This window comes from Notothenia rossii (assembly GCF_949606895.1).
Source record: "Notothenia rossii genome assembly, chromosome: 10".
In the NCBI taxonomy this organism is placed as follows: domain Eukaryota; kingdom Metazoa; phylum Chordata; class Actinopteri; order Perciformes; family Nototheniidae; genus Notothenia; species Notothenia rossii.
The window spans coordinates 7,026,826-7,049,325 of record NC_136908.1 but is presented as its reverse complement, the minus strand read 5'-3'; the positions used below and the strand labels follow the sequence as shown (position 1 = coordinate 7,049,325).

The 22,500-nt window shown below is 39.6% G+C and overlaps 2 protein-coding genes across 2 annotated transcripts in view; both read left to right on the top strand.

Moving 5' to 3' along the window:
- lin28ab (lin-28 homolog Ab) overlaps positions 1-1,629 on the top strand; it is a gene marked incomplete at its 5' end in the record, with an annotated part of 4,174 nt that extends 2,545 nt beyond the window's left edge. The window contains 1 exon segment of the mRNA XM_079654638.1: positions 968-1,629. Within this exon segment, the coding sequence (XP_079510764.1) occupies positions 968-1,151 (184 nt within the window). The 3' untranslated portion in view covers positions 1,152-1,629.
- Positions 1,630-2,350: 721 nt separating this feature from the next.
- On the top strand, positions 2,351-21,507 carry zdhhc18b (zDHHC palmitoyltransferase 18b). The gene is made up of 9 exons (XM_079654196.1): positions 2,351-3,292; positions 4,039-4,309; positions 5,828-5,988; positions 9,560-9,709; positions 10,648-10,785; positions 12,252-12,303; positions 12,409-12,511; positions 13,715-13,824; positions 19,702-21,507. The coding sequence occupies exons 2-9, from the start codon at positions 4,056-4,058 to the stop codon at positions 19,859-19,861; spliced, it is 1,128 nt and encodes a 375-aa protein (XP_079510322.1). The 5' UTR covers positions 2,351-3,292; positions 4,039-4,055; the 3' UTR covers positions 19,862-21,507.
- The last annotated feature ends 993 nt before the right edge of the window (positions 21,508-22,500 follow it).

The window sequence follows — 22,500 nt, the reverse complement described above, 5'->3', positions numbered from 1 at the left end:
GTCACATGACTTCATGTCACCACCGCTAAGCTAAAGGCGGCTAAGGAACTACATCAGGGTCACATGACTAAACCTCACCACCGCTAAGCTAAAGGCGGCTAATGTTGGGCTAAGGAACTACATCAGGGTCACATGACTAAACCTCACCACCGCTAAGCTAAAGGCGGCCAATGTTGGGCATGATGACGTTTAGTTGTCTCATTTAGACACTTGTTAGCAACTGAAATCTCACCTCTATTTAGGTGGCCAGTATCTCTTTTTTTATTTGTGTCACACTGCATTTGCCTGATAATGATGGATTCAGCAAAAGGATTTCACTTAGCTAGTGATTAGCGTTACTCATTAGCTTTGGCAGCATTGATTTACTAATACCAGTACACATCTAGATGCAGGACCAACAAAACACAACATGTTTTAGTGCAGGAGGGGGACTAGACACTCTGCTGGGCCAATGCTGCACCCTTTACTTTGTATTGATGTAAAACTAAGCCACTTTTAGATTTGATTGTCAAAGCGTACTTTATATTTCCCCCTGAGGGACTGAGGAGATCAATCTTACCCCTGAACATTCAAAGTGCACCAGAGGTTGCATGGTGACAGATCTGTTAAAGAGAGACAGGAAGCTGGAACTAAAGCTGCCATCTTATGGTGGGAGTCAGTCAGTGCACTGCATTGACTTATTTTAGCTTTTTAGATTTCTTAACAGATTGATATCAAATGTAATACCTGTCAAAAGTAATATTGTATACATGTTTTCTTTTGGAGGGTCCTGAAATTAAACTCAGAATTCTGAGAAAAAAATTATACATCTGAAAATAGTCAGAACTATATATATACTACACATCTATAATTTTTCCGGAAAATTATCATGGCAAAACATTTTTTTTTCATCACCGGTTTTCACTAAAACAAAAAGTAGTTTAGAAAAAAACAAACATTTCATTTACTGTGTCCTGTTTTATTTCAGATGCTATAACTGTGGAGCCCTCGGCCATCAAGACAAACAGTGTCAGCTGCCTCTTCAGCGCAAAAAGTGCCACATCTGTCAGAGCCTGAACCACATGGTGTCCAGCTGTCCAATCAGAGCGCAGCAGCATCAGTCTGCAGCTTCCTCACACAGGGGCGAGGAAGAGGAGCACCACCCTCTTTAAACTCAGAGAAACTGTGAGGTTTTTAACTGGAACAATGTTTAAAGATTGAGAAACTCAGGGTTTATTTATTAAGATATAAAATGCGAACTTTAAGGATGTTTTAATGTCTGGATATGTGTCTTAGCTCTGGGATAAAACAATCAGATTTAGTATGAATTCATCCAAAAAAAGTAGCGACAGAAATCAACTTTCTTTTATTCCCAAAATTCAAAAACAGGTAATTTTATGATATAATAAACATTATAACGTATGTGCAAGATGGGAAATATCCCCGAAAGTCCTGTCAAGTTGACAAGATAATAAAATAGTTTAAATCTTGTAAAAGTTTCTTTCTATTTTGACTTTATTGTTATAATATTAAGTTTATATATTTATGAAAATAACAAATGAATTCCCCCAAGACAACACGGAGATGTTTTTTCCATTTGCGAAATAAAAATTCTGATAATATTATAATAATAAAGCCAATTATTTAATTTCTTTTTTTGACAAGATCTTATCATGGCTTTATCCTCGCAATATTCCAACTTATTTTCTGCCAAAATATAAGGAGAATTTAGAAATAAAAATGTAATTGATTGAAATGATTACAACTCTTTCTTAAAATATTTCTATATCATTCTCATTCGTGTTTGCTGTTCGCCTCTAGTTTGTGCACACAAAAGCATTTCACTTGGCTCAGCAGGTGAACAACTAAAGACGGGCTTCCACATGTGGCAGACCAGGTGTTGGTGCTGACAGATTTGGCACCCCCACTATAACTTTGTCCAGGGTGGTCGTACTGTCACCAAAATCACACTGGTGTTTGCTGTTCGCCTCTAGTTTGTGCACACAAAAGCATTTTACTCTGGGCTCAGCATATATACATATATCTCTTTTTTAATTATACTTTGCCTTTCAAAAGCATTACATCATTATTTACAGAACACGAAAATAACTTGATAAAAAGTATTTATTTCACCATCCCTTATTATACATCCATGGGTACATGTCCGGACTGCGGCTGTTTGTTGATACATTGATGTTGTCTTCTTCTGTTTGCTTTAATGTAGGCTACCTGCTTGGGAACTCACAGAAAGATCACACTGTTGAGATTTCTGCCTACTTTGACCAACATGAGATGAACCCTTTTGAGAACCAATTGGCTGGAAAGCTTCACAGCTTCATAAGGCTTCGTCTCGCCATCACTCGGTATACGTTGTGCAGCTCGGCGACGTTGTGTTTCAGCTTGTTTTGATAAGGCTGATAAGAGACATTGTTCGTGTTTTGGGAGCGTTTTGGGTTTGAGTCCTTGAACCGTCAATATCTTTCAGAATAAACCGAACTATGGAAAGCCCTCAACGCTAGTCTTACCAATGTAGACTCTGAGAAGGCATTAAAGACGGTCTCTACGGCCTCTTTGTTGTAATAACAACTATATCTTAAAATCGTTATCTATCATTACATTTCGTGTGTTCTCTAATGCGTTTACCAGACGAGGGCTTTTATTTTGAAACTACTTCCGGTTGATCCTCTGGCCATAGTATACATTAAAAAACTAAAACATTTTGCAGACGCTTTTTCATTGCTGGTTTAAGCAAGAAAGACAATTGAAACGAAGGTACAAGGTGCTTATTATGTTTATTTATTTTCATAAATTAGCATTTTCCGTTAGGTATAATAGTTATTTGGAAAGGGTCGTTTTATTATGTATCCAGTAGTGGGCAGTAATGCAACATCTGGATGCCAACCTTCTGTAAAAACAAAATAATAACAAGAAGAAGAATGAACGGTTAAATGGCAAAGCTAACAAGCTAATGGTTACCAGTTGGTCAACGGCTGGATTCTTTTGCGATGGCTTTATGGAAAAAACAAGAGGAATAAGTGAAGGAACATGGAGAGTATCTGGGATTTTATTTCGAGCACTTTGGGTTATTTACACCTGGATACCCATAGTGTAGGATTGGCTTGTTTTCACCGTAGAAAGATGACGACGTTTGCGGCGTTTCAGTGCCTCAAACCCGGGCGTCGGTGATGCTGTTAACCGCTGGTGAAATGTTCTCAGAATTTGGATAAAGAACTACAATCTCGTTATTATAAACAGTCTTGGGAAGTAACGAGATTACACGTAACGATATTACGTAAACGGGATACAAAAAAAGGTAAGTGTATTACATTTCATTAAAAAACATAATAATCAGATTACATTTATCAAGAAAATATATTACAATACATTTCTAAAATAAAGATACATATATTATAGGTTGACGTACTGAATGAATTATCTTTATATTTAGGCGACTTTAATTTTTATGTATTTAATTTGTATTTATTTAATACAGTCTAAGCTTAAACAGCATTAGTAATCTAATGTAAACTGTTACTACATTTCTAACTTAACATATATCTAACTTTCTGAGGTTAAATTGTAACCTGCACTTAAGTGAAAAAAATCTTATTGTTTTTTATTTTATTTGAATTGCATTTTCATATTGTGATAAACTGGTAATACAAAATTAAAAGACAGTAAGATACATTTTATACTCATATTATTTAACTGATTACATTTGTTGACATGTAACTAGTAATTGTAATGGATTACATGTTTGAAGTTACCCTCCAAACCCTGGTTTGATTTTGGTTTGGTCATGAAAACCTTCAGTATCAACCGGTATCAACACACTGCCTAATCTAATTTCTTTATAATCTACCCTCTGATCTGTGGCTTTAAAGTACATCAAACTTCAATGAAACGCATTTTTTGGTCCCAGCTTTTACACTGTTTTATTTATATTCATAGCATAACTCACAGTTGAGATTAAAGGCATTGTTCTCAGTGGGATTTCATCATCAGTTTCTCTGTTTCCAGTTGACTTTAAATAATGATGACTTCTTTGGTGCATTAAAGGGTCCCTACTCCACATCATGAACAATTGCGAGTATCAGCAAATTGACCCCCGGACACTTCCAACCCCGACCCCAACCCCGACCCCTCATCACGGGCCGGACGGTGACAGACCAGAGGAGCCGAAAGGGAAACCCAGGAGGAAGTGGCATGTGTTCCCTGGAAAGAACCGGTTCTACTGCGATGGGCGGATCATGGTGGCCCGGCAGAGCGGCGTGCTGCCCCTCACCCTGGGCCTCATCCTCATCACCAGTGGATTATTCTTTATTTTTGAGTGAGTGTGGGTTAGTTTTAAGGTCCGGGGTTCTATCACGTCCCCTGTGAGTTCAGTGGAAATACCAAAACATGTCAGCTTCCACTATAGTAAAGCAATATGAAGCATACTACCATTGAACATTATTATTTTGTTGAGTTAAATCTTTTCTGATGAATAAGATCTTTGCTGAACCGTAAACCAGGTTCTACTAATTCATAAAATGTCTTTATACACAGTGGTGGAAGGTAACTAAGTACATTTCCTCAAGTATTGTACTTCAATAAAAAATGTAGGTACTTTACTTGAGTCATTTCCCATTATGCTACTTTATACTCTCCTACATTTATTTTACAGATGTAGTTATTAGCTACTTTGCACATGGAGATTATAAATAGAATACATTATCATATATTATTATAGTTTTAGCTTCCCATTGGTATAGAACGAAACTCTATGCTAAAATATATGGTTCTTAAATATCCCATTCTGCAAAATTAGTACTTTTACTTTTGGCACTTTTATATATATATGCTGATACTACTACATTTTGAATGCAGCACTTTTAAGTAATTGAGTATTTTTACCCTGTAGCATTGCTTCTTTTACTTAAGTAAATAGTGAGTATTTCTTCCATCACTGCTAATACATACTTCATAAAGTGTTTGTTATCACAGTGTAGTGAAATGTATGCTGTGTCTCTATGGATCTGAGATTTTGATTAAAGGCACTGCATGTTAATTAAAACTAGATCCCCTGGTGGGTTTGAAATAGAGAGGCGAAGTCCCGCCCATCTACTTCCGTCCATGGGACCTTATTTCGGAAAAAGTATGTATTGAAGTCAATGGGGAGAGAAAGATTATCTTTCGATCCCGTTTGAATTGTACCACGAATTACACATATGACGTTTGTCAATCTTAGAAAAATAATTTCCATGTCAAAAAAGTCACAGTTTGTCGTCAAACTGTTGAAATATAAGACTATGAGAAATACGCAACTAGAAAGACTAGAAATCCCAGAGTCCCGGTCCCGCTTGCTGGCTCTTACGCAACCGACTAACTCCCCTTGTGTGTGTGTACAGCTCTCAACATGCCCAGACTTGGAGTGATTTTCACCTCTTTTAATACATTTCACTTCACTCTGAAAGAAAGAAGTGAAATGGGCCAACGTCACGGCCGTCTTGGTGTGTGGTGTGAGACGAGAGTTGTAGTTCATTGAGTAGTTTCACACAAAAAAAAGTGTTACTTCACAGTTTTACGACACATTTTAATTTTTTTGACTTGCAAAATTATCTTTTAAATTGACAAACATCATATGTCTAATTCGTGGCACAATTCAAACGGGATCCAAAGATAACCTTTCTCTCTCCATTGACTTCAATACATGATTTTTCCGAAATAAGGTCCCATGGAGGTCCCCCGGAAAGGGAGGGACTTTGCCTCTCTACAGCAGCCTCAGTTATATGAGACTTGGATTTCTTTATATCCTTTCCCTTTGTTTGTCATTAGTAATCCATCCCCTCTCTTCCTCTCCTCACAGCTGTCCCTTCCTGGTCAAACACCTGACCAGCTGCATCCCTGTGATTGGAGGCTTCCTCTTTGTGTTTGTGGTCATCACGTTGCTCCAGACGAGCTTCACGGACCCCGGCATCTTGCCCCGAGCGACGCCCGATGAGGCGGCAGACATCGAAAAACAGATCGGTAAGAGCCAACTCCAGTCATAGAATCATTGTTGTCTTAAGTGCTTCTGACTAGAGCTGCATCAAAAAATCAATCTGCAGCCAAGTATCGCCAACTATTTTGAGTTCTAAGGGTTTTTTCATGAAAGTATGCTGAAAATACACTTTTCAGGCCCTCAGAAAACGGCTTCTCTCATATTTTTAAAGGAGTGAAACTGACAAAACAAGACATTTAAAGACATCACTTTTGACCTGTATATTTTTTTGTAAGTATTTTCTGACCTTTTTAAAAGACAAAAAATGTATCAAACCTTCTAGAAAATAATCTGCAGATTGACAGTAATGTAAGAACCAGCCCTTATTTTGTGTTTTACGTCCAGTATCATTAAAAATAAGCCTTTTTAGTGTCTCTTTTCCCCGCACGGTGTTTTTCCTGCCGGTTTATGACCCAGGTTTAGAGCATCATTTGCACAATGTGATACCTAAACTCAAACTGCTTAACCTCAGCTCATTTCTTTATAAACTACTCTCTGCTCAGTGGCAATAAAGTGTTTCAAACTTCAATGAAACACTATTTTTGTCAAAGCTTTCACACAGTTAGTTTATATTCAGAGCATAACTCAAAGTAGACAATGAAGGCATTTGGCGCTTTCACACCCGAGTACTTTTCCCTTTTAATTCCGATAGTTCCTGGGATTTTGCGTTCACACCAAAAAGAGAACTTAGTTCATGAGAACTTTCCCCCCCTTTTTAGTGCCTGCTAGAGAGCAGGTACTTTCCTGGGGAGAAAAAAGTACCAATTTCTATTGGCTGGTCGAATTGCAAACCACGCCCCGTAAAACTCGGAAAAGTTTTTTGAAGCCGCCATTGTATTTGCTGGCATTAGCATTATTAGCATTAGCATTAGCCCCGCGCACCAACGGAGAGAGACTAACTTATGGCAACACAAAAAAAAACATGGCGATTTACTCTGAAGCCAGTCCCCAACTCCAGGGACTTCGGGTGGCAGTATACGCCGTGAAGTTGTTTGCGGCCTGCCAGTAAACACAAAGCAGAAGAAGAAGAAGTGACGTCAGCGGCTTCATTTGCCTAATCCTCCCTCAGACTTATTCCGGTGTGAACGCGATCTGCTCTTTAGTTCCATGGGGGTACTAAGTGCTGGGAACTAAGTACGGCAAAGTACTTGGTGTGAAAGCGGCTAATGTTCTTCTGTTTTACTGGAATACAGACATCAGTTTTTCTGTTGCCATTTTATTTGAAACGATGAGGATTCCTTTGACGCATTAAAGACGTATTTTCCCTGTGTAACGTATGTCTCATTGGCAGCTTTTGTGAAATCAATGTGTCTCTAACTTGGACCGGAGGATTTTCTGTCCCTCAGTGTTTCCTTTCTTCACCAGGGTTCAGTCAATCACTTATATGCACTCTCAGTTTGAAGTCCTGCCAACACTACCTTTCCTTCAAATATGGATTACCTCAATATATTGACCTCTGTGTCTAAAGCTTGCTCTGTGCACCTTGTTACTTCCTACTCAGGACCAAAGTTTAGGCAGAGATGATGTAAGACTTTCACATTACACAACTGCACTGCTGCTGCTCCAGATATTTGTAATACAGACGCTCTGACATAAGTCTTGAATCTTTACCTACCTGGCTATCTTTAAGAAGCAGCTTTGGATATTTAGTTTGACTTCTTATTCTCTTAGGCTTAATCTCATCACTGATGCCATTACACGTTCATTTCAAAAGCACTTTATGGTGGAAATCATTACATTTCATCAAGTTGCTTCTTTTATCCAAAGCGACTGACCATAAGTACAATCAAAGTACATAACGTTCAAATAAGCAGCGCATTTCTTTATATTTAAAATCAAACTGGAGCTGTGATACTAATCTAAGAACAGTACAGTGATACGGTAAGCAGGTGGTGTTATGTTTTTTTGTCGTTCCAAAATGAAACTATGGATAATTTGAAGTAAACTTGACATAATTTTTCGTTTTCGAACTTTAAATGCAATTATTTTTGAGCTCCACAAACCATATAGTTCCATTATATTGGAGAGAAGTCTATATCTATTTGACCAATACCTCCAAGACTCAGCAGCTCAACCCAAAACAATCCAGATATCCAATAATTAGATAATAAATAGCGCTACAGGTAAGAAATAATATGTTTGTTTGATTTAGGAGTGAGTTCTCGCTTTTTTTTAAAATGGCATGTGTTTGTAAAAGATGGCCCTTTTTATGTCTTTATTAGGATCCCCTTTAGCAATAGCATGAACACTGGCTATTCTTCCCGGGCACAAACACACATTATATCCACATAAACAAACAAAACATCTCATATAGTTATAAATCAAGACCATCATTTAAGCCAGAGGTGTCAAACTCAAATACACAGTGGGCCAAAATAAAAAAAATGGGTACTAGTCGAGGGCCGGACTGGTTCAATGTTTATTGCAAAACGTATTGAAATGAACTTATTGCACATATTAAACCTGGACCTAACAAAGCTTCAATTATTGCCTATAAAAACAACATTAAACATTAAATAATCAGTTTCATTCATTTCTTATGGCTCTATCTGCAGCTTTTCAAGAGTCATTTCTTATGATTACATTTTCCCACAGGCCAACAACAGCTTCAACAAAACTATTCCCCTCCAAAGAGAAAACCAAACATGCCCTGTTGTCGTGAGAGAGAAAGTGCAGAAGGAAACATCCATTAAACTCAGTGTGCTGCTCTGTGATGCTAGTTCAGATACTTGGCATCTCATCTTGGGTGCGAGTTCATCAATGTTTGGGGTCAGGCTCTGAGCTGAGGAGACCCTCAGGATGGAGGGCTAGATCTAATAGAAATTAGAAATTATGCTGCGGGCCGAAATCAAATCCACCAAGGGCCTGATTTGGCCCCCGAGCCTTGAGTTTGACACATGTGGTTTAAACCTTCTATAAACCAAACAAACTTAACAATCTGACAATTCTTCAATAATTAATCACACACTTCTACTAAAGATAAATAGTAAATCATGGCAAACATAAAATCTGAAATTACCTTAAATTGTATATTTATCTCTTTTGCACTCGGACGTATTAAACTCCAAGGAAATATCAAATCAAATCAATCTTTATTTGTATAGCCCAATATCACAAAACACGTTTGTCTCAGTGGGCTTTACAGATTTAAAAACAAATAACAACATTGTAAATGATGGAGTTACAGCAAAAATGAAAAGATAAGATAGTGTATGTAATACAAATAGAAATAAAAAAAAGACAATACAAATACATAAAACATTCAAATTATTCAAATTACCATCAAAATCAAATCAAATGAATACCATAAAATGCGAGCTCTAACCGAAGGCTTTGTTAAAAATGTTGGTCTTCAATGTAGTTTTAAAAGTTTGGACACTCTGCCTCAAATAGGGTATAAGAAAAGAAAACACTCGTCTCTAAACGTCTCTAAAGAGATATGATTTTCAAAACTCTACTTTTAATATAATGTGACCCCAAATAAAGCATTTTAAAAGAAGAAATCTCTCCTTTGATCAGTGAATAAACTGAATTGTCTCTCTGTCCCTCCCTGTGCAGATAACACGGGGAACACCAGCTATCGGCCACCCCCCCGCACTAAGGAGGTGGTGATCAACCAGCAGGTGGTGAAGCTCAAGTACTGCTTCACCTGCAAGATATTCCGGCCCCCCCGCACCTCCCACTGCAGCCTGTGTGACAACTGTGTGGGTGAGCTGACATTCACACACCATGAATAATAAATACAGGGAACGTCATCCCATCGCCGGGGATTAGGCTGGGTCCATTGACAGGGTGGGATGATTGATGATTGATGAGGATTAAAATAACTAATAATTGACTATTTTGACTGATGTTGCAATCATTTCAAATATTGAAGGGAACGACTATTTTTAAAACGTTACGATTTAAGTGATCATTCCCTTTCATATTGTATTAAAGGTCACCTATTATGCAAAATCCACTTCTTCATGTCTCTTCTACATCAACATGTGTCCCCTCTTCTTCATGTCTCTTCTACATCAACATGTGTCCCCTCTTCTTCATGTCTCTTCTACATCAACATGTGTCCCCTCTGTGGAAAGAGACTCTGAAAGTTTCAGGAACAAAGATTCTCTCTCTTTTTGTCCTGATCCATTTCTATAAAAACCTGTCTGAAAATGAGCTGATCAGATTTTGGCCACTTAATGATGTCATAACGAGTTTTTGGCTCGTGTAACCATTAGCCAATCAGCAACCAAGGGAGGTACCCCCCCCACACCTTATCACCTGAATCTCCTCCTAGAGCTCCATTGAGTTCTTTTGAACCAAATCTCTCTCAGAGGGGCGTGGGGAGGGGCTCCTTATTTTCATCTAAAGTAACAGACAGAGAATCAGCACTTTGGAAACAGGGTTGAAACAGAGGGGATTATGGGTAATGCTGCAATGATCTGTTTGGTGTTTCAGCCAATCAGAGACAGGTTCTGGATATATCTGAGACCTATGATATATTGATGATAATCAGTATAATAGGGGACCTTTAAAATAGGTTTGTGTGCATGTAAATGGTCTTCAAAGGCTAAAATCCCCGTTATCCCTCCAGAGGAATTTCTCTCCCACTCATCAATTCATCGTGCATCCCTTTTCATCAACATGCGTTTGTTTTTCAGAGCGGTTCGACCACCACTGCCCCTGGGTGGGGAACTGTGTGGGCAAACGCAACTACCGCTTCTTCTACACCTTCATCGTTTCGCTCTCCTTCCACACCGCCTTCATTTTCGGCTGCGTGACCACACATCTGTCTCTGAGTACGTGTGTTTCTTTGTTCCGGTTCAACAGGTGTTTCATGGTTTAAGAACAGGCAGGATGTTACTGATAAGTGTGTGTGTGTGTGTGTGTGTGTGTGTCCCACTGGCCGTTCACAGAGTATTCAAATGTTATTTCAGTTTACATAAGAGTTAGAATATTCGAGCATGATGTTGGTGCTACTGCTCCCACATCAAGAAGATTAACCAAAACAGTTTTTAGGAACCACGCACTTTTTCTATTTGATGGAATTGAGCAAATTTGATTTGCTGCTCTTCATAGCTTCATTCCTGTTTCTGCACCGTTGATAAAGATTAGGCTATAGTTATATTATTTGTACTCAGTTTAAATGTACAGTGTAAAATTCATTCAAGAAATGACTAAAGCAACACACAACAGAAAAAGCATTACATTTCTGTGGTTGGTGTGTAGGGTTGACTCGTGTGCTTCAAACATTCACAAATTCCTATCATGTTTCAACAAAGTTTATATTTAGTTTAGTCTATATATGTTAGAGTTAAGCTTTTCAAAGACAGCATTTCTATTGCAACCAAAAACTGGTTATCTCTCCAACTTGTTGCACACAGTTCCTTGTATTTCCCACACTTTTATAGTAAATAACTTTAAGTTGTAACAAAATCTGCATTTGTTTGGAGATACATCGAGACATCACCACTTTCATACCAAACAATAATTGGAGAAAGTGGCCAGTTTGGGAGCATTTATTGGTTAAAAGTAAAACGCATTTCATCAAAATTGCTTTATTCAAACTTAGAATATTGTTTGAGGATGTTAAATATTTGTAAAGGTCCCATGTCATGCTTTTCTGGTTAGTACCCGTCCCCTTGTGTGTTATGAAGCTTTTTCTGCATGTAAACGGTCTGCAGAGTCACAAACCCTCAAAGTACACCCTGTAGTGAGTAAAGCTTTAACACAGAGAAGACCTGTCTATGCTGCCTCAGAACGCCTCGTTGGACATTTCTCTTTTTCTTCCTGGGTACAGTGACGTGCCCATACCCAAATGGACCCATTGGTCCAAATGGACCAATCCGCGGAGCCGTTACGTTAAGTCCGTGGATTGGTCCAAATGGACTTCCTCACACACACACACACACACACACACACACACACACACACACACACACACACACACACACACACACACACACACACACACACACACACACACACACAATCTTTTCTCAGCTGCAGCTCCACCGATTTCTCCTCCCTGAGACGGCGGGACGCGGCGAGGCTGGGAGCACACACACAAACTCCCAGCCAGGCTGCGGGTGGCTGTGTGTGTGTGTGTGCTCGGGCTGGTTTCGGGCTGGGTTTCTGCTTTTTATATTTTATTGTATTTACTTTTTATCACCACTGTAAAGCGCCTTTGAGCACCTGAAAAAGCGCTTAGAAATCCATTTGATTATTATTATTTGAATCTCTCGTAATTCCTCCTCTCTTCCAGGAGCTCAGGGGGGGAAAGGCCTGGTGTTCGCTCTGCAGGAGAGTCCCGGCAGATATCCTTTTAATCATGAATGTGCTTTGATAAGGTTTCTCTCAGTGAACATGTATTATTCACATTTCTCCCTGCTCTAACAAACCTCCTTGACTCAGCCTCTCACTGCAGTGGAGCTGGTCATCTGCTTCTTCTCCGTCTGGTCCATTTTGGGCCTCTCAGGCTTCCATACATATCTGGTAGCCTCCAACCTGACCACCAATGAGGACGTGAGTACGCTGCAATAACAGAGAAGCTTTGAAAGGGATTTTTTTATTTAGCGGTCTTTTTGTTCAACCTTAAGAAATGTTGGAATATTCATAAAATCTATTATTATTTAAATTAACTGTCAGTAATTGTCAAGTCTTCTCCGTTTCCCCACTTGAAAGGGACTTGAAACATCGACTGGACTTTTAACAGGATTCCACTCCAATGAAACAGCAACTGTTACTTTCTCACTCTTCTATTTCAGTAGTCCAAACTAAAGGTCCATTCAGTTGCTTAACGGGTCTTTTGGTGAAAAACCTTTGAAGACAAGAAAGATGCATTAGACAACTTGCAATAGTCATTCAAATGAATAAAGCATGCAAACAATACACTGACACTGCTGCCTTATTTACGAATATTTTAGAGGCAGACTAAGCACAGAAATATACATTTTGAACATGAAATCAATTATCTAACCCACATGGGTCAAACTCAAGGCCCGGGGTCCAAATCAGGCCCTTGGTGGATTTAATTTCGGCCCGCAGGATAATTTCTAATTACTATTAGATCTGGCCCGCCGGTATATTGCACGCACACCGTCACTCCATCCTGAGGGTCTCCTCAGCTCAGAGCCTGACCCCAAACATTGATGAACTTGCACCCAAGAGGAGATGCCAAGTATCTGGTTTTTTCTTTGAGGGAAATTGTTTTTGTGAAGCTGTTGTTGGCCTGTGGAGAGCCATAAGAAATGAATGAACTGATTATTTAATGTTTAATGTTGTTTTTATAGGCAATCATTTAAGCTTTGTTAGTTCCAGGTTTAATATGTGCAATAATTTCATTTCAATACGTTTTGCAATAAACATTGAACCAGTCCGGCCCTCGACTAGTACCCATTTTTTTATTTTGGCCCACTGTGTATTTGAGTTTGACACCCCTGATCTAAACCAAACTCTTTTAAAATCTCAGCAGATTTAATTAACTGGATTTTATTAGAAATGTTTTTAACAAATCAAATGAATTTTTTTTTAAACAAGAAAGATTCTTAAACACTCAACATATAACATTTTTATAGAAAATGGAAGAATCTCTTTTGTTAGTATTCACAGGGTTAATGAGAAGTTCCAAATCCAACCAAACACCCGGGACACTAACCCAAGTATCTAATGACGTGGATGTGGAATAAAGCTGGTCATAAATAGGTGTTCTCATCCTGTGTGTCCCAGATTAAAGGCTCGTGGTCGGGGAAGAGTGGAGAAGATGTGACCAACCCTTACAGTCAGAGAAACATCTTTGTGAACTGCTGCTCTGTGCTCTGTGGACCCATGCCCCCCAGGTCAGTGGGAACTTGGTTTTATTGAAGTAACACATATGCATGTACATAATTAGGAATGAGCAAAAACCAGATCCTCAATCAGGGACTCATAAATCCAACAATCAATTTAGAATTTAGCATTTTTGATGATGAATCATGCGGGGGGGACACCTCTGCAGCAATAGGAGTCAGGACTCAAAAGAGAGACACGAGGAGAGCTGGAGCTTTGATGACAAACACTGACGGTTTATTTGGAGCTTCGGCCGGAGAATTCACACGACATGTCACGGGCCACACGGTTGAGACGCCACAATCAGTTCTGAAGAGCCCTCCTGTAGCTCAAGGTTTGAACTAGTTCAGAGTGTAACAATCAACATTCTTCAATAGACAGACTAAACAGCTGAGGACACTGGATCACATTTGTCGCTTATGGCTCGAGGTCATCTACACCCCCGAGAAGGATGTGTTCCAGGTGTCCCACAACAACGTCTATCTCTGACCGACAGTTGCCCGGTCATAAACTGGCAACAACAACAACAACTTGCTAGGGCAGCCCCTCCTTAAGGGAGATAGCGGCTGCCCAAGGCTGGGCATCTGCGTCCGAGGGCCAAAGGTAAACATGTATACAGAATTATTCCTTGACAGATCAGTTGTTCAAATTGTTGTTGGAACATCTTCTGTCGAGCTCTAAGCCTTGACTCTTTTATTTGAAATCCCTGACATTAACAATAAATATTACATTTAGCTTCTCCACTAGGGCTGAACAATTATTCTAACCTTTAACCCTCGTGTTCCAAAGCTGTTACCGTTCATGGTGTTCGCGGGTCAATTTTGACCCATGATTTATTTCAGTCCAAAACACACAAAAAAATGACTATCATCAAATATTGTTTTAACTAAATCATAACTAACTTATAATAAATTCATGATCGCACAATCCTGTAATTTAATGTTATGGCCCCAAAACACATTACACCACATATTGCCCACGTGCATGTGTGAGTTCCGGTTCAAGTGTTAGTGTACATGTTCTTTGAGAAAGGTCGAGTTCCCGTGGGCGGAGGGGGGCAGAGGGAGGGGAGACCAGGTGCATGTTGCGAAAAAGTATTGTTACAGGGGATGAAGGGGGAGGGGTGTCTAAAGTCAAAGATGAATCTTGATTGGGCCAAATTTGACCCTGAGTCACCCAAAACAATTCTTTTTTTTTTTTTCATATGTATTTTTATTGGGAAACATGAGAAAAAACAACAATGAAGTAGCAGTCGTCAAACATGTATGAAATCCCCCCCTTTTTTTTTTTCTTTTTTTTTTATCAGGAACAGGATAAGGGAATGATAATGAAAACAAAAGGAAATAAAATACAAATAATAACCCACCCAAAACTGGACAAGAGTCATTAAGAAAAAATAAATAAATAAAAAGACTTAGCACAGATACAATTGTTTGATGCTCGACACACACAGCTCAACATACAATATCATTGATAGGACTATCAGTTACATTCCAGGGAAGTGAGAGAGTCAATGTAAGTGAGTACCGGATTCCACCTTTTAAGGAAATTATCAGACGAGCCTCGTAGTGTATATTTGATTTTCTCTAGATGGAGAAAAGACAACAAATCTTCAAACCAGGAAGATGCGGAGGGTGGGTTTGGGTCTTTCCACTGAAGCAATATACGTCTACGGGCTATAAGAGAGGCGAAAGCTATAACATCACTCTGGTTTCTAGTCAGCATGGTCAAATCTTCAGGTACACCAAAAATAGCAATGTGAGGACTGGGTGACAATGAAATATTGAGAGCCTTAGATACAGTGTCGAAAAACACAGACCAAAATGTAGCCAATTTCGAGCAAGAGTAGAACATGTGAGTATGATCGGCAATTGACGAAGAACATCTATCACAGATATCACTTGAGCCTGGAAATAATTTAGAAAGTTTTGCTTTGGTGAAATGTATTCGATGCAAGAATTTACTCTTTTAAAAGCAATTTCCCACCATTCATCTGTGAGGTCAAGCCCAAGTTCCCTCTCCCACTTGCCCACAGCCCCAGCAAGTGGAGAGGTCCCAGCCGATATAATGAGGTCATATAGTACAGTTATACTACCACTTAACTTATTAAGTGAGAGGATGTCATCCATCAAGGAATTAGCAGTCAATAGTGGGAATGAAGCAAAGTGAGTACGGGCACAGTCCCGTGCTTGGAGAAATCGAAACAGACTAGAATGTGGCAGATCAAACTTATTACGAATATCCTCAAAAGTTGCGAATGTCCCGTCAATGTATAGGTTAGAAAAAACTACTATGCCCTTTCTTTTCCACAATGCAAAGGTTGTGTCAAATTTGGGTGGGGTAAACAAGTGATTATTAAGGATGGGGCTATGGGGAGAGGGAGAGGAGAGTTTAAAGTGCTGCCTGAATTGTTTCCAAATTTTTAAAGACGATATAACAATTGGGTTTGAGGTATATTTGGAGGGGCAAGATGCAAGAGGGGCACAAAGCAGAGCAGACAGAGAGGTTGCATGACAACTAAGAGCTTCCATTAGGCACCAATCAGCATCAGAGGAACTATGCCAAAGACGTAATTTCTGGATGTTGGCTGCCCAATAATAAAATAGGAGGTTCGGTAGAGATAAGCCACCATCTTTGTTACGTCTCTGAAGAGTAGTCCTGCGTGCCCTTGGAGTCTTACCAGCCCAGATAAAAACAGAGATCATCCCATCTAGCTTATTGAAAAACTGTTTTGGTAAAAAAATTGGCAGACATTGGAAAAGAAAAAGAAATCTTGGTAAAATGTTCATCTTAATAGATTGAATCCTACCAAACAAAGAAAGAGGGAGGGTACCCCATCGTTGTAAATCCACCTTTATATCTGTGACTAGCTTAGAGAAGTTTGTTTCATGAAGGGAAGCAAGACTGCGAGTTATAGTTACACCCAAATACCGGAAACTCGTAGGAGCCAGGTGGAAAGGTAGGGCATGAGCTGGGATGCGAGTAGCTACTTCATTTACAGGGAAACACTCACTCTTGTCAAAATTTACCTTATAGCCTGAAAATGACCCAAAACTATTTAGGAGTTGCAGAATGTCACCAATACAGTTGACTGGATCTGAGATATAGAGTAAAAGGTCATCAGCATATAGCGAGACCCGGTGATCCAACCCAGCCCTGCGCATGCCTGTGAAAAGTGGAGATGACCTCAGAGCAATGGCAAGGGGCTCTATTGCCAAGGCAAATAATAAGGGGGAAATTGGACAGCCCTGCCGGGTGCCCCTCGTCAAGGGGAAGAATTTAGACAGTTGAGAATTTGTTTTTACGCTAGCAGTAGGGTTAGTATACAAAAGCCTAATCCATGACACAAACCGAGATCCAAAACCAAATTTATGAAGTGTAAAGAATAAATAGTCCCACTCCACCCGATCAAAAGCCTTCTCTGCGTCTAATGAGACAATCATCTCAGCATCTGGTGAGACTGCAGGGGAAAGCACAATATTAAGTAACCGTCTGATGTTAGAAGATAATTGACGACCCCTGATAAAGCCAGTCTGGTCTTCAGAGACAATACCTGGTAAACACGGGTCCAGGCGGTTCGCCAGCACCTTAGCAAGAAGTTTGACATCCGCGTTCAAGAGACTTATAGGTCTCCAGCTACTACAATCTTCTGCTTTTTTGCCTTTTTTGAGAATAAGGGAGATTGAGGCTTGTCTTAGTGTTGGGGGTAGAGTACCATTTTTCAGGGAATCATTAAACATATCTAATAAAAGGGGAGCTAACTGGGCCGAGAACTTTTTATAAAAATCTACAGGAAAACCATCCGGGCCTGGGGCCTTGTTATTTTGCATCTTCCTAACGGTACGTCTACACTACAGGCATCAAAAAATGCTTTCAACGCTTCGCCCATTCACTTGAATGGGGTGACGTAGAAGATTTTTAATCTTCGCCGAACTGCATTGTGGGGAGCATGGCATGGCTTTGCAAGCATCACGAGCATCTATCGGCATCAAAAGTTGAACAATGTTCAACTTTTGAGGCTCGATGCTTGGCATCAGCCAATCAAATTCCGTTTATGCAAATCCCGCCAGTGCAAGCTCAGCCAATCCAACCGCGTGCAAGCTGGGAGAGCCAGACCGCAGTTCATTTCCTCATATTCCAAACGAGATATTACGGTAGCAAATCAGCCGGTTCTTTACGACCGGAACTATTTACCGGGATACAAACCGGAGGAACCAGGCATGGAGGGAGGTGGCAGAGACAGTGGGTGAAACTGATAGTTTTTTCGCCTGTTTGGAGAGTTTATATCCAGTTTACTTCGTTTTAACATTGCTATTGCTTTGTATGTCGGGGACGGGAGATTCATGTGATTGGTTGCTCGCAAAAAATCGCCAAGCTTCAGACACGCCCAGCTTCAAGATTTTTTCATGCCTGTAGTGTAGATGGGCCGTAAGACTGCCAGTTATCTCCTCTAGAGACAGAGGGTCGTCCAAGCTATCACGCGTGAGAGTATCAATATTAGAGATATCCAGAGTGTCAAAAAAATGCTCTATATTTGTATTGTCTATAGGGGGTTCAGATGTGTACAGCTTGGAGTAAAATGTGGTAAAGGCATCGTTTATTTCAGTAGGATTCGTAGTGAGGGAATGTGAGGAATCATAGACCTGAGTAATAAACTGAGAAACTGACTGGTGTTTAAGCTGCGATGCTAAGAGGCGACTAGCCTTATCACCGTATTCATAATACGTACCCCTTGTCCGTCTAAGAAGATACTCAGCCCTGCCAGTGGAAAGCAAATCAAATTTGGATTGAAGCTTACGCCTCTCAGCATACAATTCAGGAGTGGGAGAACTCGAGTACTGTCTGTCTAATTTACCACCCAAAACAATTCTGCTGGGTCTCCCCAGACCCGAACAGCAAATTATACACTTTTTATTTTAGAGACCTTCAGACTTGGCTAAAATTGCCAAAATCTGTTTTGTAGTGTTTATATAGCTGTTGTGGAGGATATCATGAAGCCTGGTTCCGATTAAAAAAAAAAAACTAGAGCGTAGTTATTATATCGTTTTAACTACAAATGGGTCAGACCCGAACACAACATAAGGGTTAAAGAAATCGCAAAATGGAGAAGTGAAATATCGAAATTGCAAGTGCAACATTTGAAAAAAGTAAAATATGTGGAAACAAATGTGAATTCTGCAGAACCAATTTTAAAAAATAAAAAATAAAAAAAAACCTGTTTGGTACAGATGCTCTTAAAGAAACCAAGACTGACTTTTGGGGATATAAGCCTCTGTAGACCATTTACACGCACACAATCCTATAGAACACACTGCGGGAGAGAGAAAACCCTAAATAGCATAAGAGGGCCTCTTTATTATTTCTATATCACTGTAAATTAGAATAATGTTTAACAAATGATCATTCCCTTGTATATTGCAAATCATATCGCAATCAGTACGAGTCAAAAATAATTACAAATATTTTTTTTCCCAAATGGTGCAACCCTAATGTCCATCCCAGTGTCTTGTTTTACTTCAAGAAAATGTGCTTGCCAATAGGATGTGACAGAAGGCAATATTATTGATATAGCACCTTTCAACACAAGGCAGTTCAGTGCTTTACAAAAATGAAAGATATTAAGAAAATTGCATTTAAAAACAGACATTAAAAAGCAAAGATAATAAAATAAACATTAAAAAAAATACATGAAAAAAGGCAAAAAGCAAAGTCTTCAGCCTGGATTTAAAAGTAGTCAGTCGCAGCGGACCTGCAGGTTTCTGGGAGTTTGCTCCAGATGTTTGGAGCTTAATAACCGAACGCTGCTTCTCCAGAAACATGTATTTCTAAAGTTGTAGATATTGAGACTAAAAGCACGCCTGCTGATTTCAATCTGTATTGTTTCTCAGCCTGATCGACAGACGGGGCTTCCTGCCGGCGGATGAATCTGTGCAGACGGCCGGCGCTGACATCGAGCTGCCCGAACTGGCCAATAAGAGCGAGATAAACGTGGTAGGAGGATCCTCACAGCTGGCCCCCCCCCCTCCCCTGCACCCCCCTCCTCCCTAAATAACTCCTCCTCTGCCTGACGGGAGCCTTGTTGCCTGCTGTAGCTCAACATCTGCCCGCTGCCTGTTGTTGAAGGGCTAATCCCTGCATACACTGCATTAGTTCAACCAGTGTTTCTGACGTTACTCACTGCAAAAATAGGGTGAAATTCAGTGAACGCTGGCGTGATTTATAATAGCTGGAATGAAATTGAAAAGCAGGGGTTAAGACTAAGCTAAAAAGAATCAAGTGCTCATAGATTTGGTAAATAAAGCATACTGTTTGCTTCTTTCATGTACGCCAAACACTGGAATCTGTCACTTTAAGGAGTCACTTTTCAGAGCGTGAGATCAATATCCATCTAATGTCTGTGTGAAAGCTAGCCAGCAGTTATTCATTTGTTGTCATGGGGAAATGGAAAAAAGTGTAGAAGTAGCACGAATACAGTTAAACTGGTTCAGATGTCATTGATGCAGCTGTATGCCCTCGTAGGTTTGCTAACATTAGCCACCAGAAGCTAATGGTCTTTAGCTTTGCTGTAGCAGGACTGAGTGCTATTTCTAATTTCAGCTTTTCAAAGTTACATTTGGTTTTGAGTTCAGCATTGGAGTCGGGATCAGTAGTCAGTCATTTCAATCTTACTTTTTTTAGGGGACATGTTGTGCTGCACCCATCACCTCTTCCAGTTTTTGGGTAAGAAAAAAGCCTTAACATGTAACTCTGAGATCAGAACTCGATTTTGTTACAATCTTTTTTTCAGTATGGGCTAAAGTCACTTTGACCACAACATTGAGAAGTGACGGTAGCGGTAATCTCTTATTTCCCTCTTAGTTAAACCCAGGTTAACTTGTCTCTTATGTCAAGTGTTTGTGCTATGCTAAGCTAACCAGCTGCTGGCTGTAGCTTCATTACTTACTCTCGGGGTAAACAAAAAAGCAATAATCCAACAAAACCATTCCTTTAAATTGAGATGTTGTGTTGCCTTGTTATTGTGAAGAGTTTACACACCTGCTTCAGGCAGCTCATATATAAACACCTCATGGAAATGAACACAATAGTTTTGAATTGAGCAACAGGGATACTGTTCACTATATTTTTATATGACTAGTGGTTACCTTTTTGTATCACAAATCTCCACCTCAGTGTCTTGTCATGTGCAGTATGTGGGGTGTTTTAAGAGGGGGGAGGAGTTGTATTAAGAATCTGAGACTGTGTCCTCTTCCCTCTCTGGTTGTTTTTCTGAAAGTTAGTGATATGAAGTGTGTGTGGAGATTTGTACAGAAACTTTTGTTTACATCTGCGGTTCAGTGCTCTCATATCAAGTGGAAAAGAGAAGCTGCTGTTTGGGAGAAAAATGTCCTTCACACCAAAAGAGTCAGCTGTAAAGGGTTGTACACATTTGTGTGTACGGAGTAGACTCAAAGTGTTTTTTGGGAGTGAACAATTGCCTTGAGTTGACATCACGGTGAAGCTGTGAGCTGCTTACATTTGTATTTAACATGTTACTTGTTTGCATATAAAGTCAAGGTGCCAAATCATTTTATACTTTCCTTCATGTCTTCATTTCACTGTTTTTGTTTGATTTGTCCATCTTGTTTTTATACATCTATTTTGTAAGTTTCTGACCTGTAAAATAATAAAGAAACATGCATTTTTATATCCGTTTATTTCATCGTCTGTGTAACTCATTTCATTGTCTGTCCACCCTCAAGATTTCAACTACGACGTGTTGAGTCCATTGTCGGTGAAAAAGAGATTATAGACATGGAAGGGGAAACTTTTGTAAATTCCTAGACTTAAGTTGAACGTGGATATTATATATATATATAATTAACGTGCTAGATTAATGACAAAAAACTCAGATTTAAAGATTTAGTATTGTCCAATGTTAAGTCATAAATTCTGGAGAATAAACTGAAATATTTTCTGAAATTGAAGTGCTCGATTTACAAAAAAAATCTAAATTTAGAAGCGAAAAAGTTGAACATTCTGCAACATTTTAAGGTCAAAATTACGAGAACAAAAACACTTGGCTTTACAATTCAAGGTTTAATCAACATTGCTCCAAAGATGAAACCCCTCCCGCATATCGGGAATTTTCTATACATTTTTTACCTAAAACGGCCGCTTAAATCCTCCCATATTACAATTCAAATGTAGTTTAATCATATTTTTGAAGGGAAAAAGGTGTGTGTGTGATAGCTCTCTGAAGTCACCGTGGAAATAGAAAAGCCCACCGGCTCCTTCGGAACATGGGGGGGCTTCTGGGAACAAAGCACCGGCACGCTTCTTTGTTAATGTGTACACACACACACACACACACACACCCATGGGCTGTTATGTCACTGATTGAATAGGCAGTAGGTGAGAATGGTATGATACTCAAATTTCACATATCACTGAGTGTCCCCCTGCAATAATTATTTTGTGAATGTAATGCTGTTAAAATACACTTGAATGAGGTTGTTTGAATGTGTCAGTGTGTGTGTGTGTGTGTGTGGGGGGGGGGGGGGGGTGTCAGATCACCTTTCACCTCCAACCTTTCCTCCAATCAATAAATCTGATCAATAATAAATCAAAAAGAAATGTCTGGATGTCCTGCGGTGGCTGAGCAGCCTCTGTTAGAGAGAGAGATCTGAGCACCCTGCTGTCTACCGGCT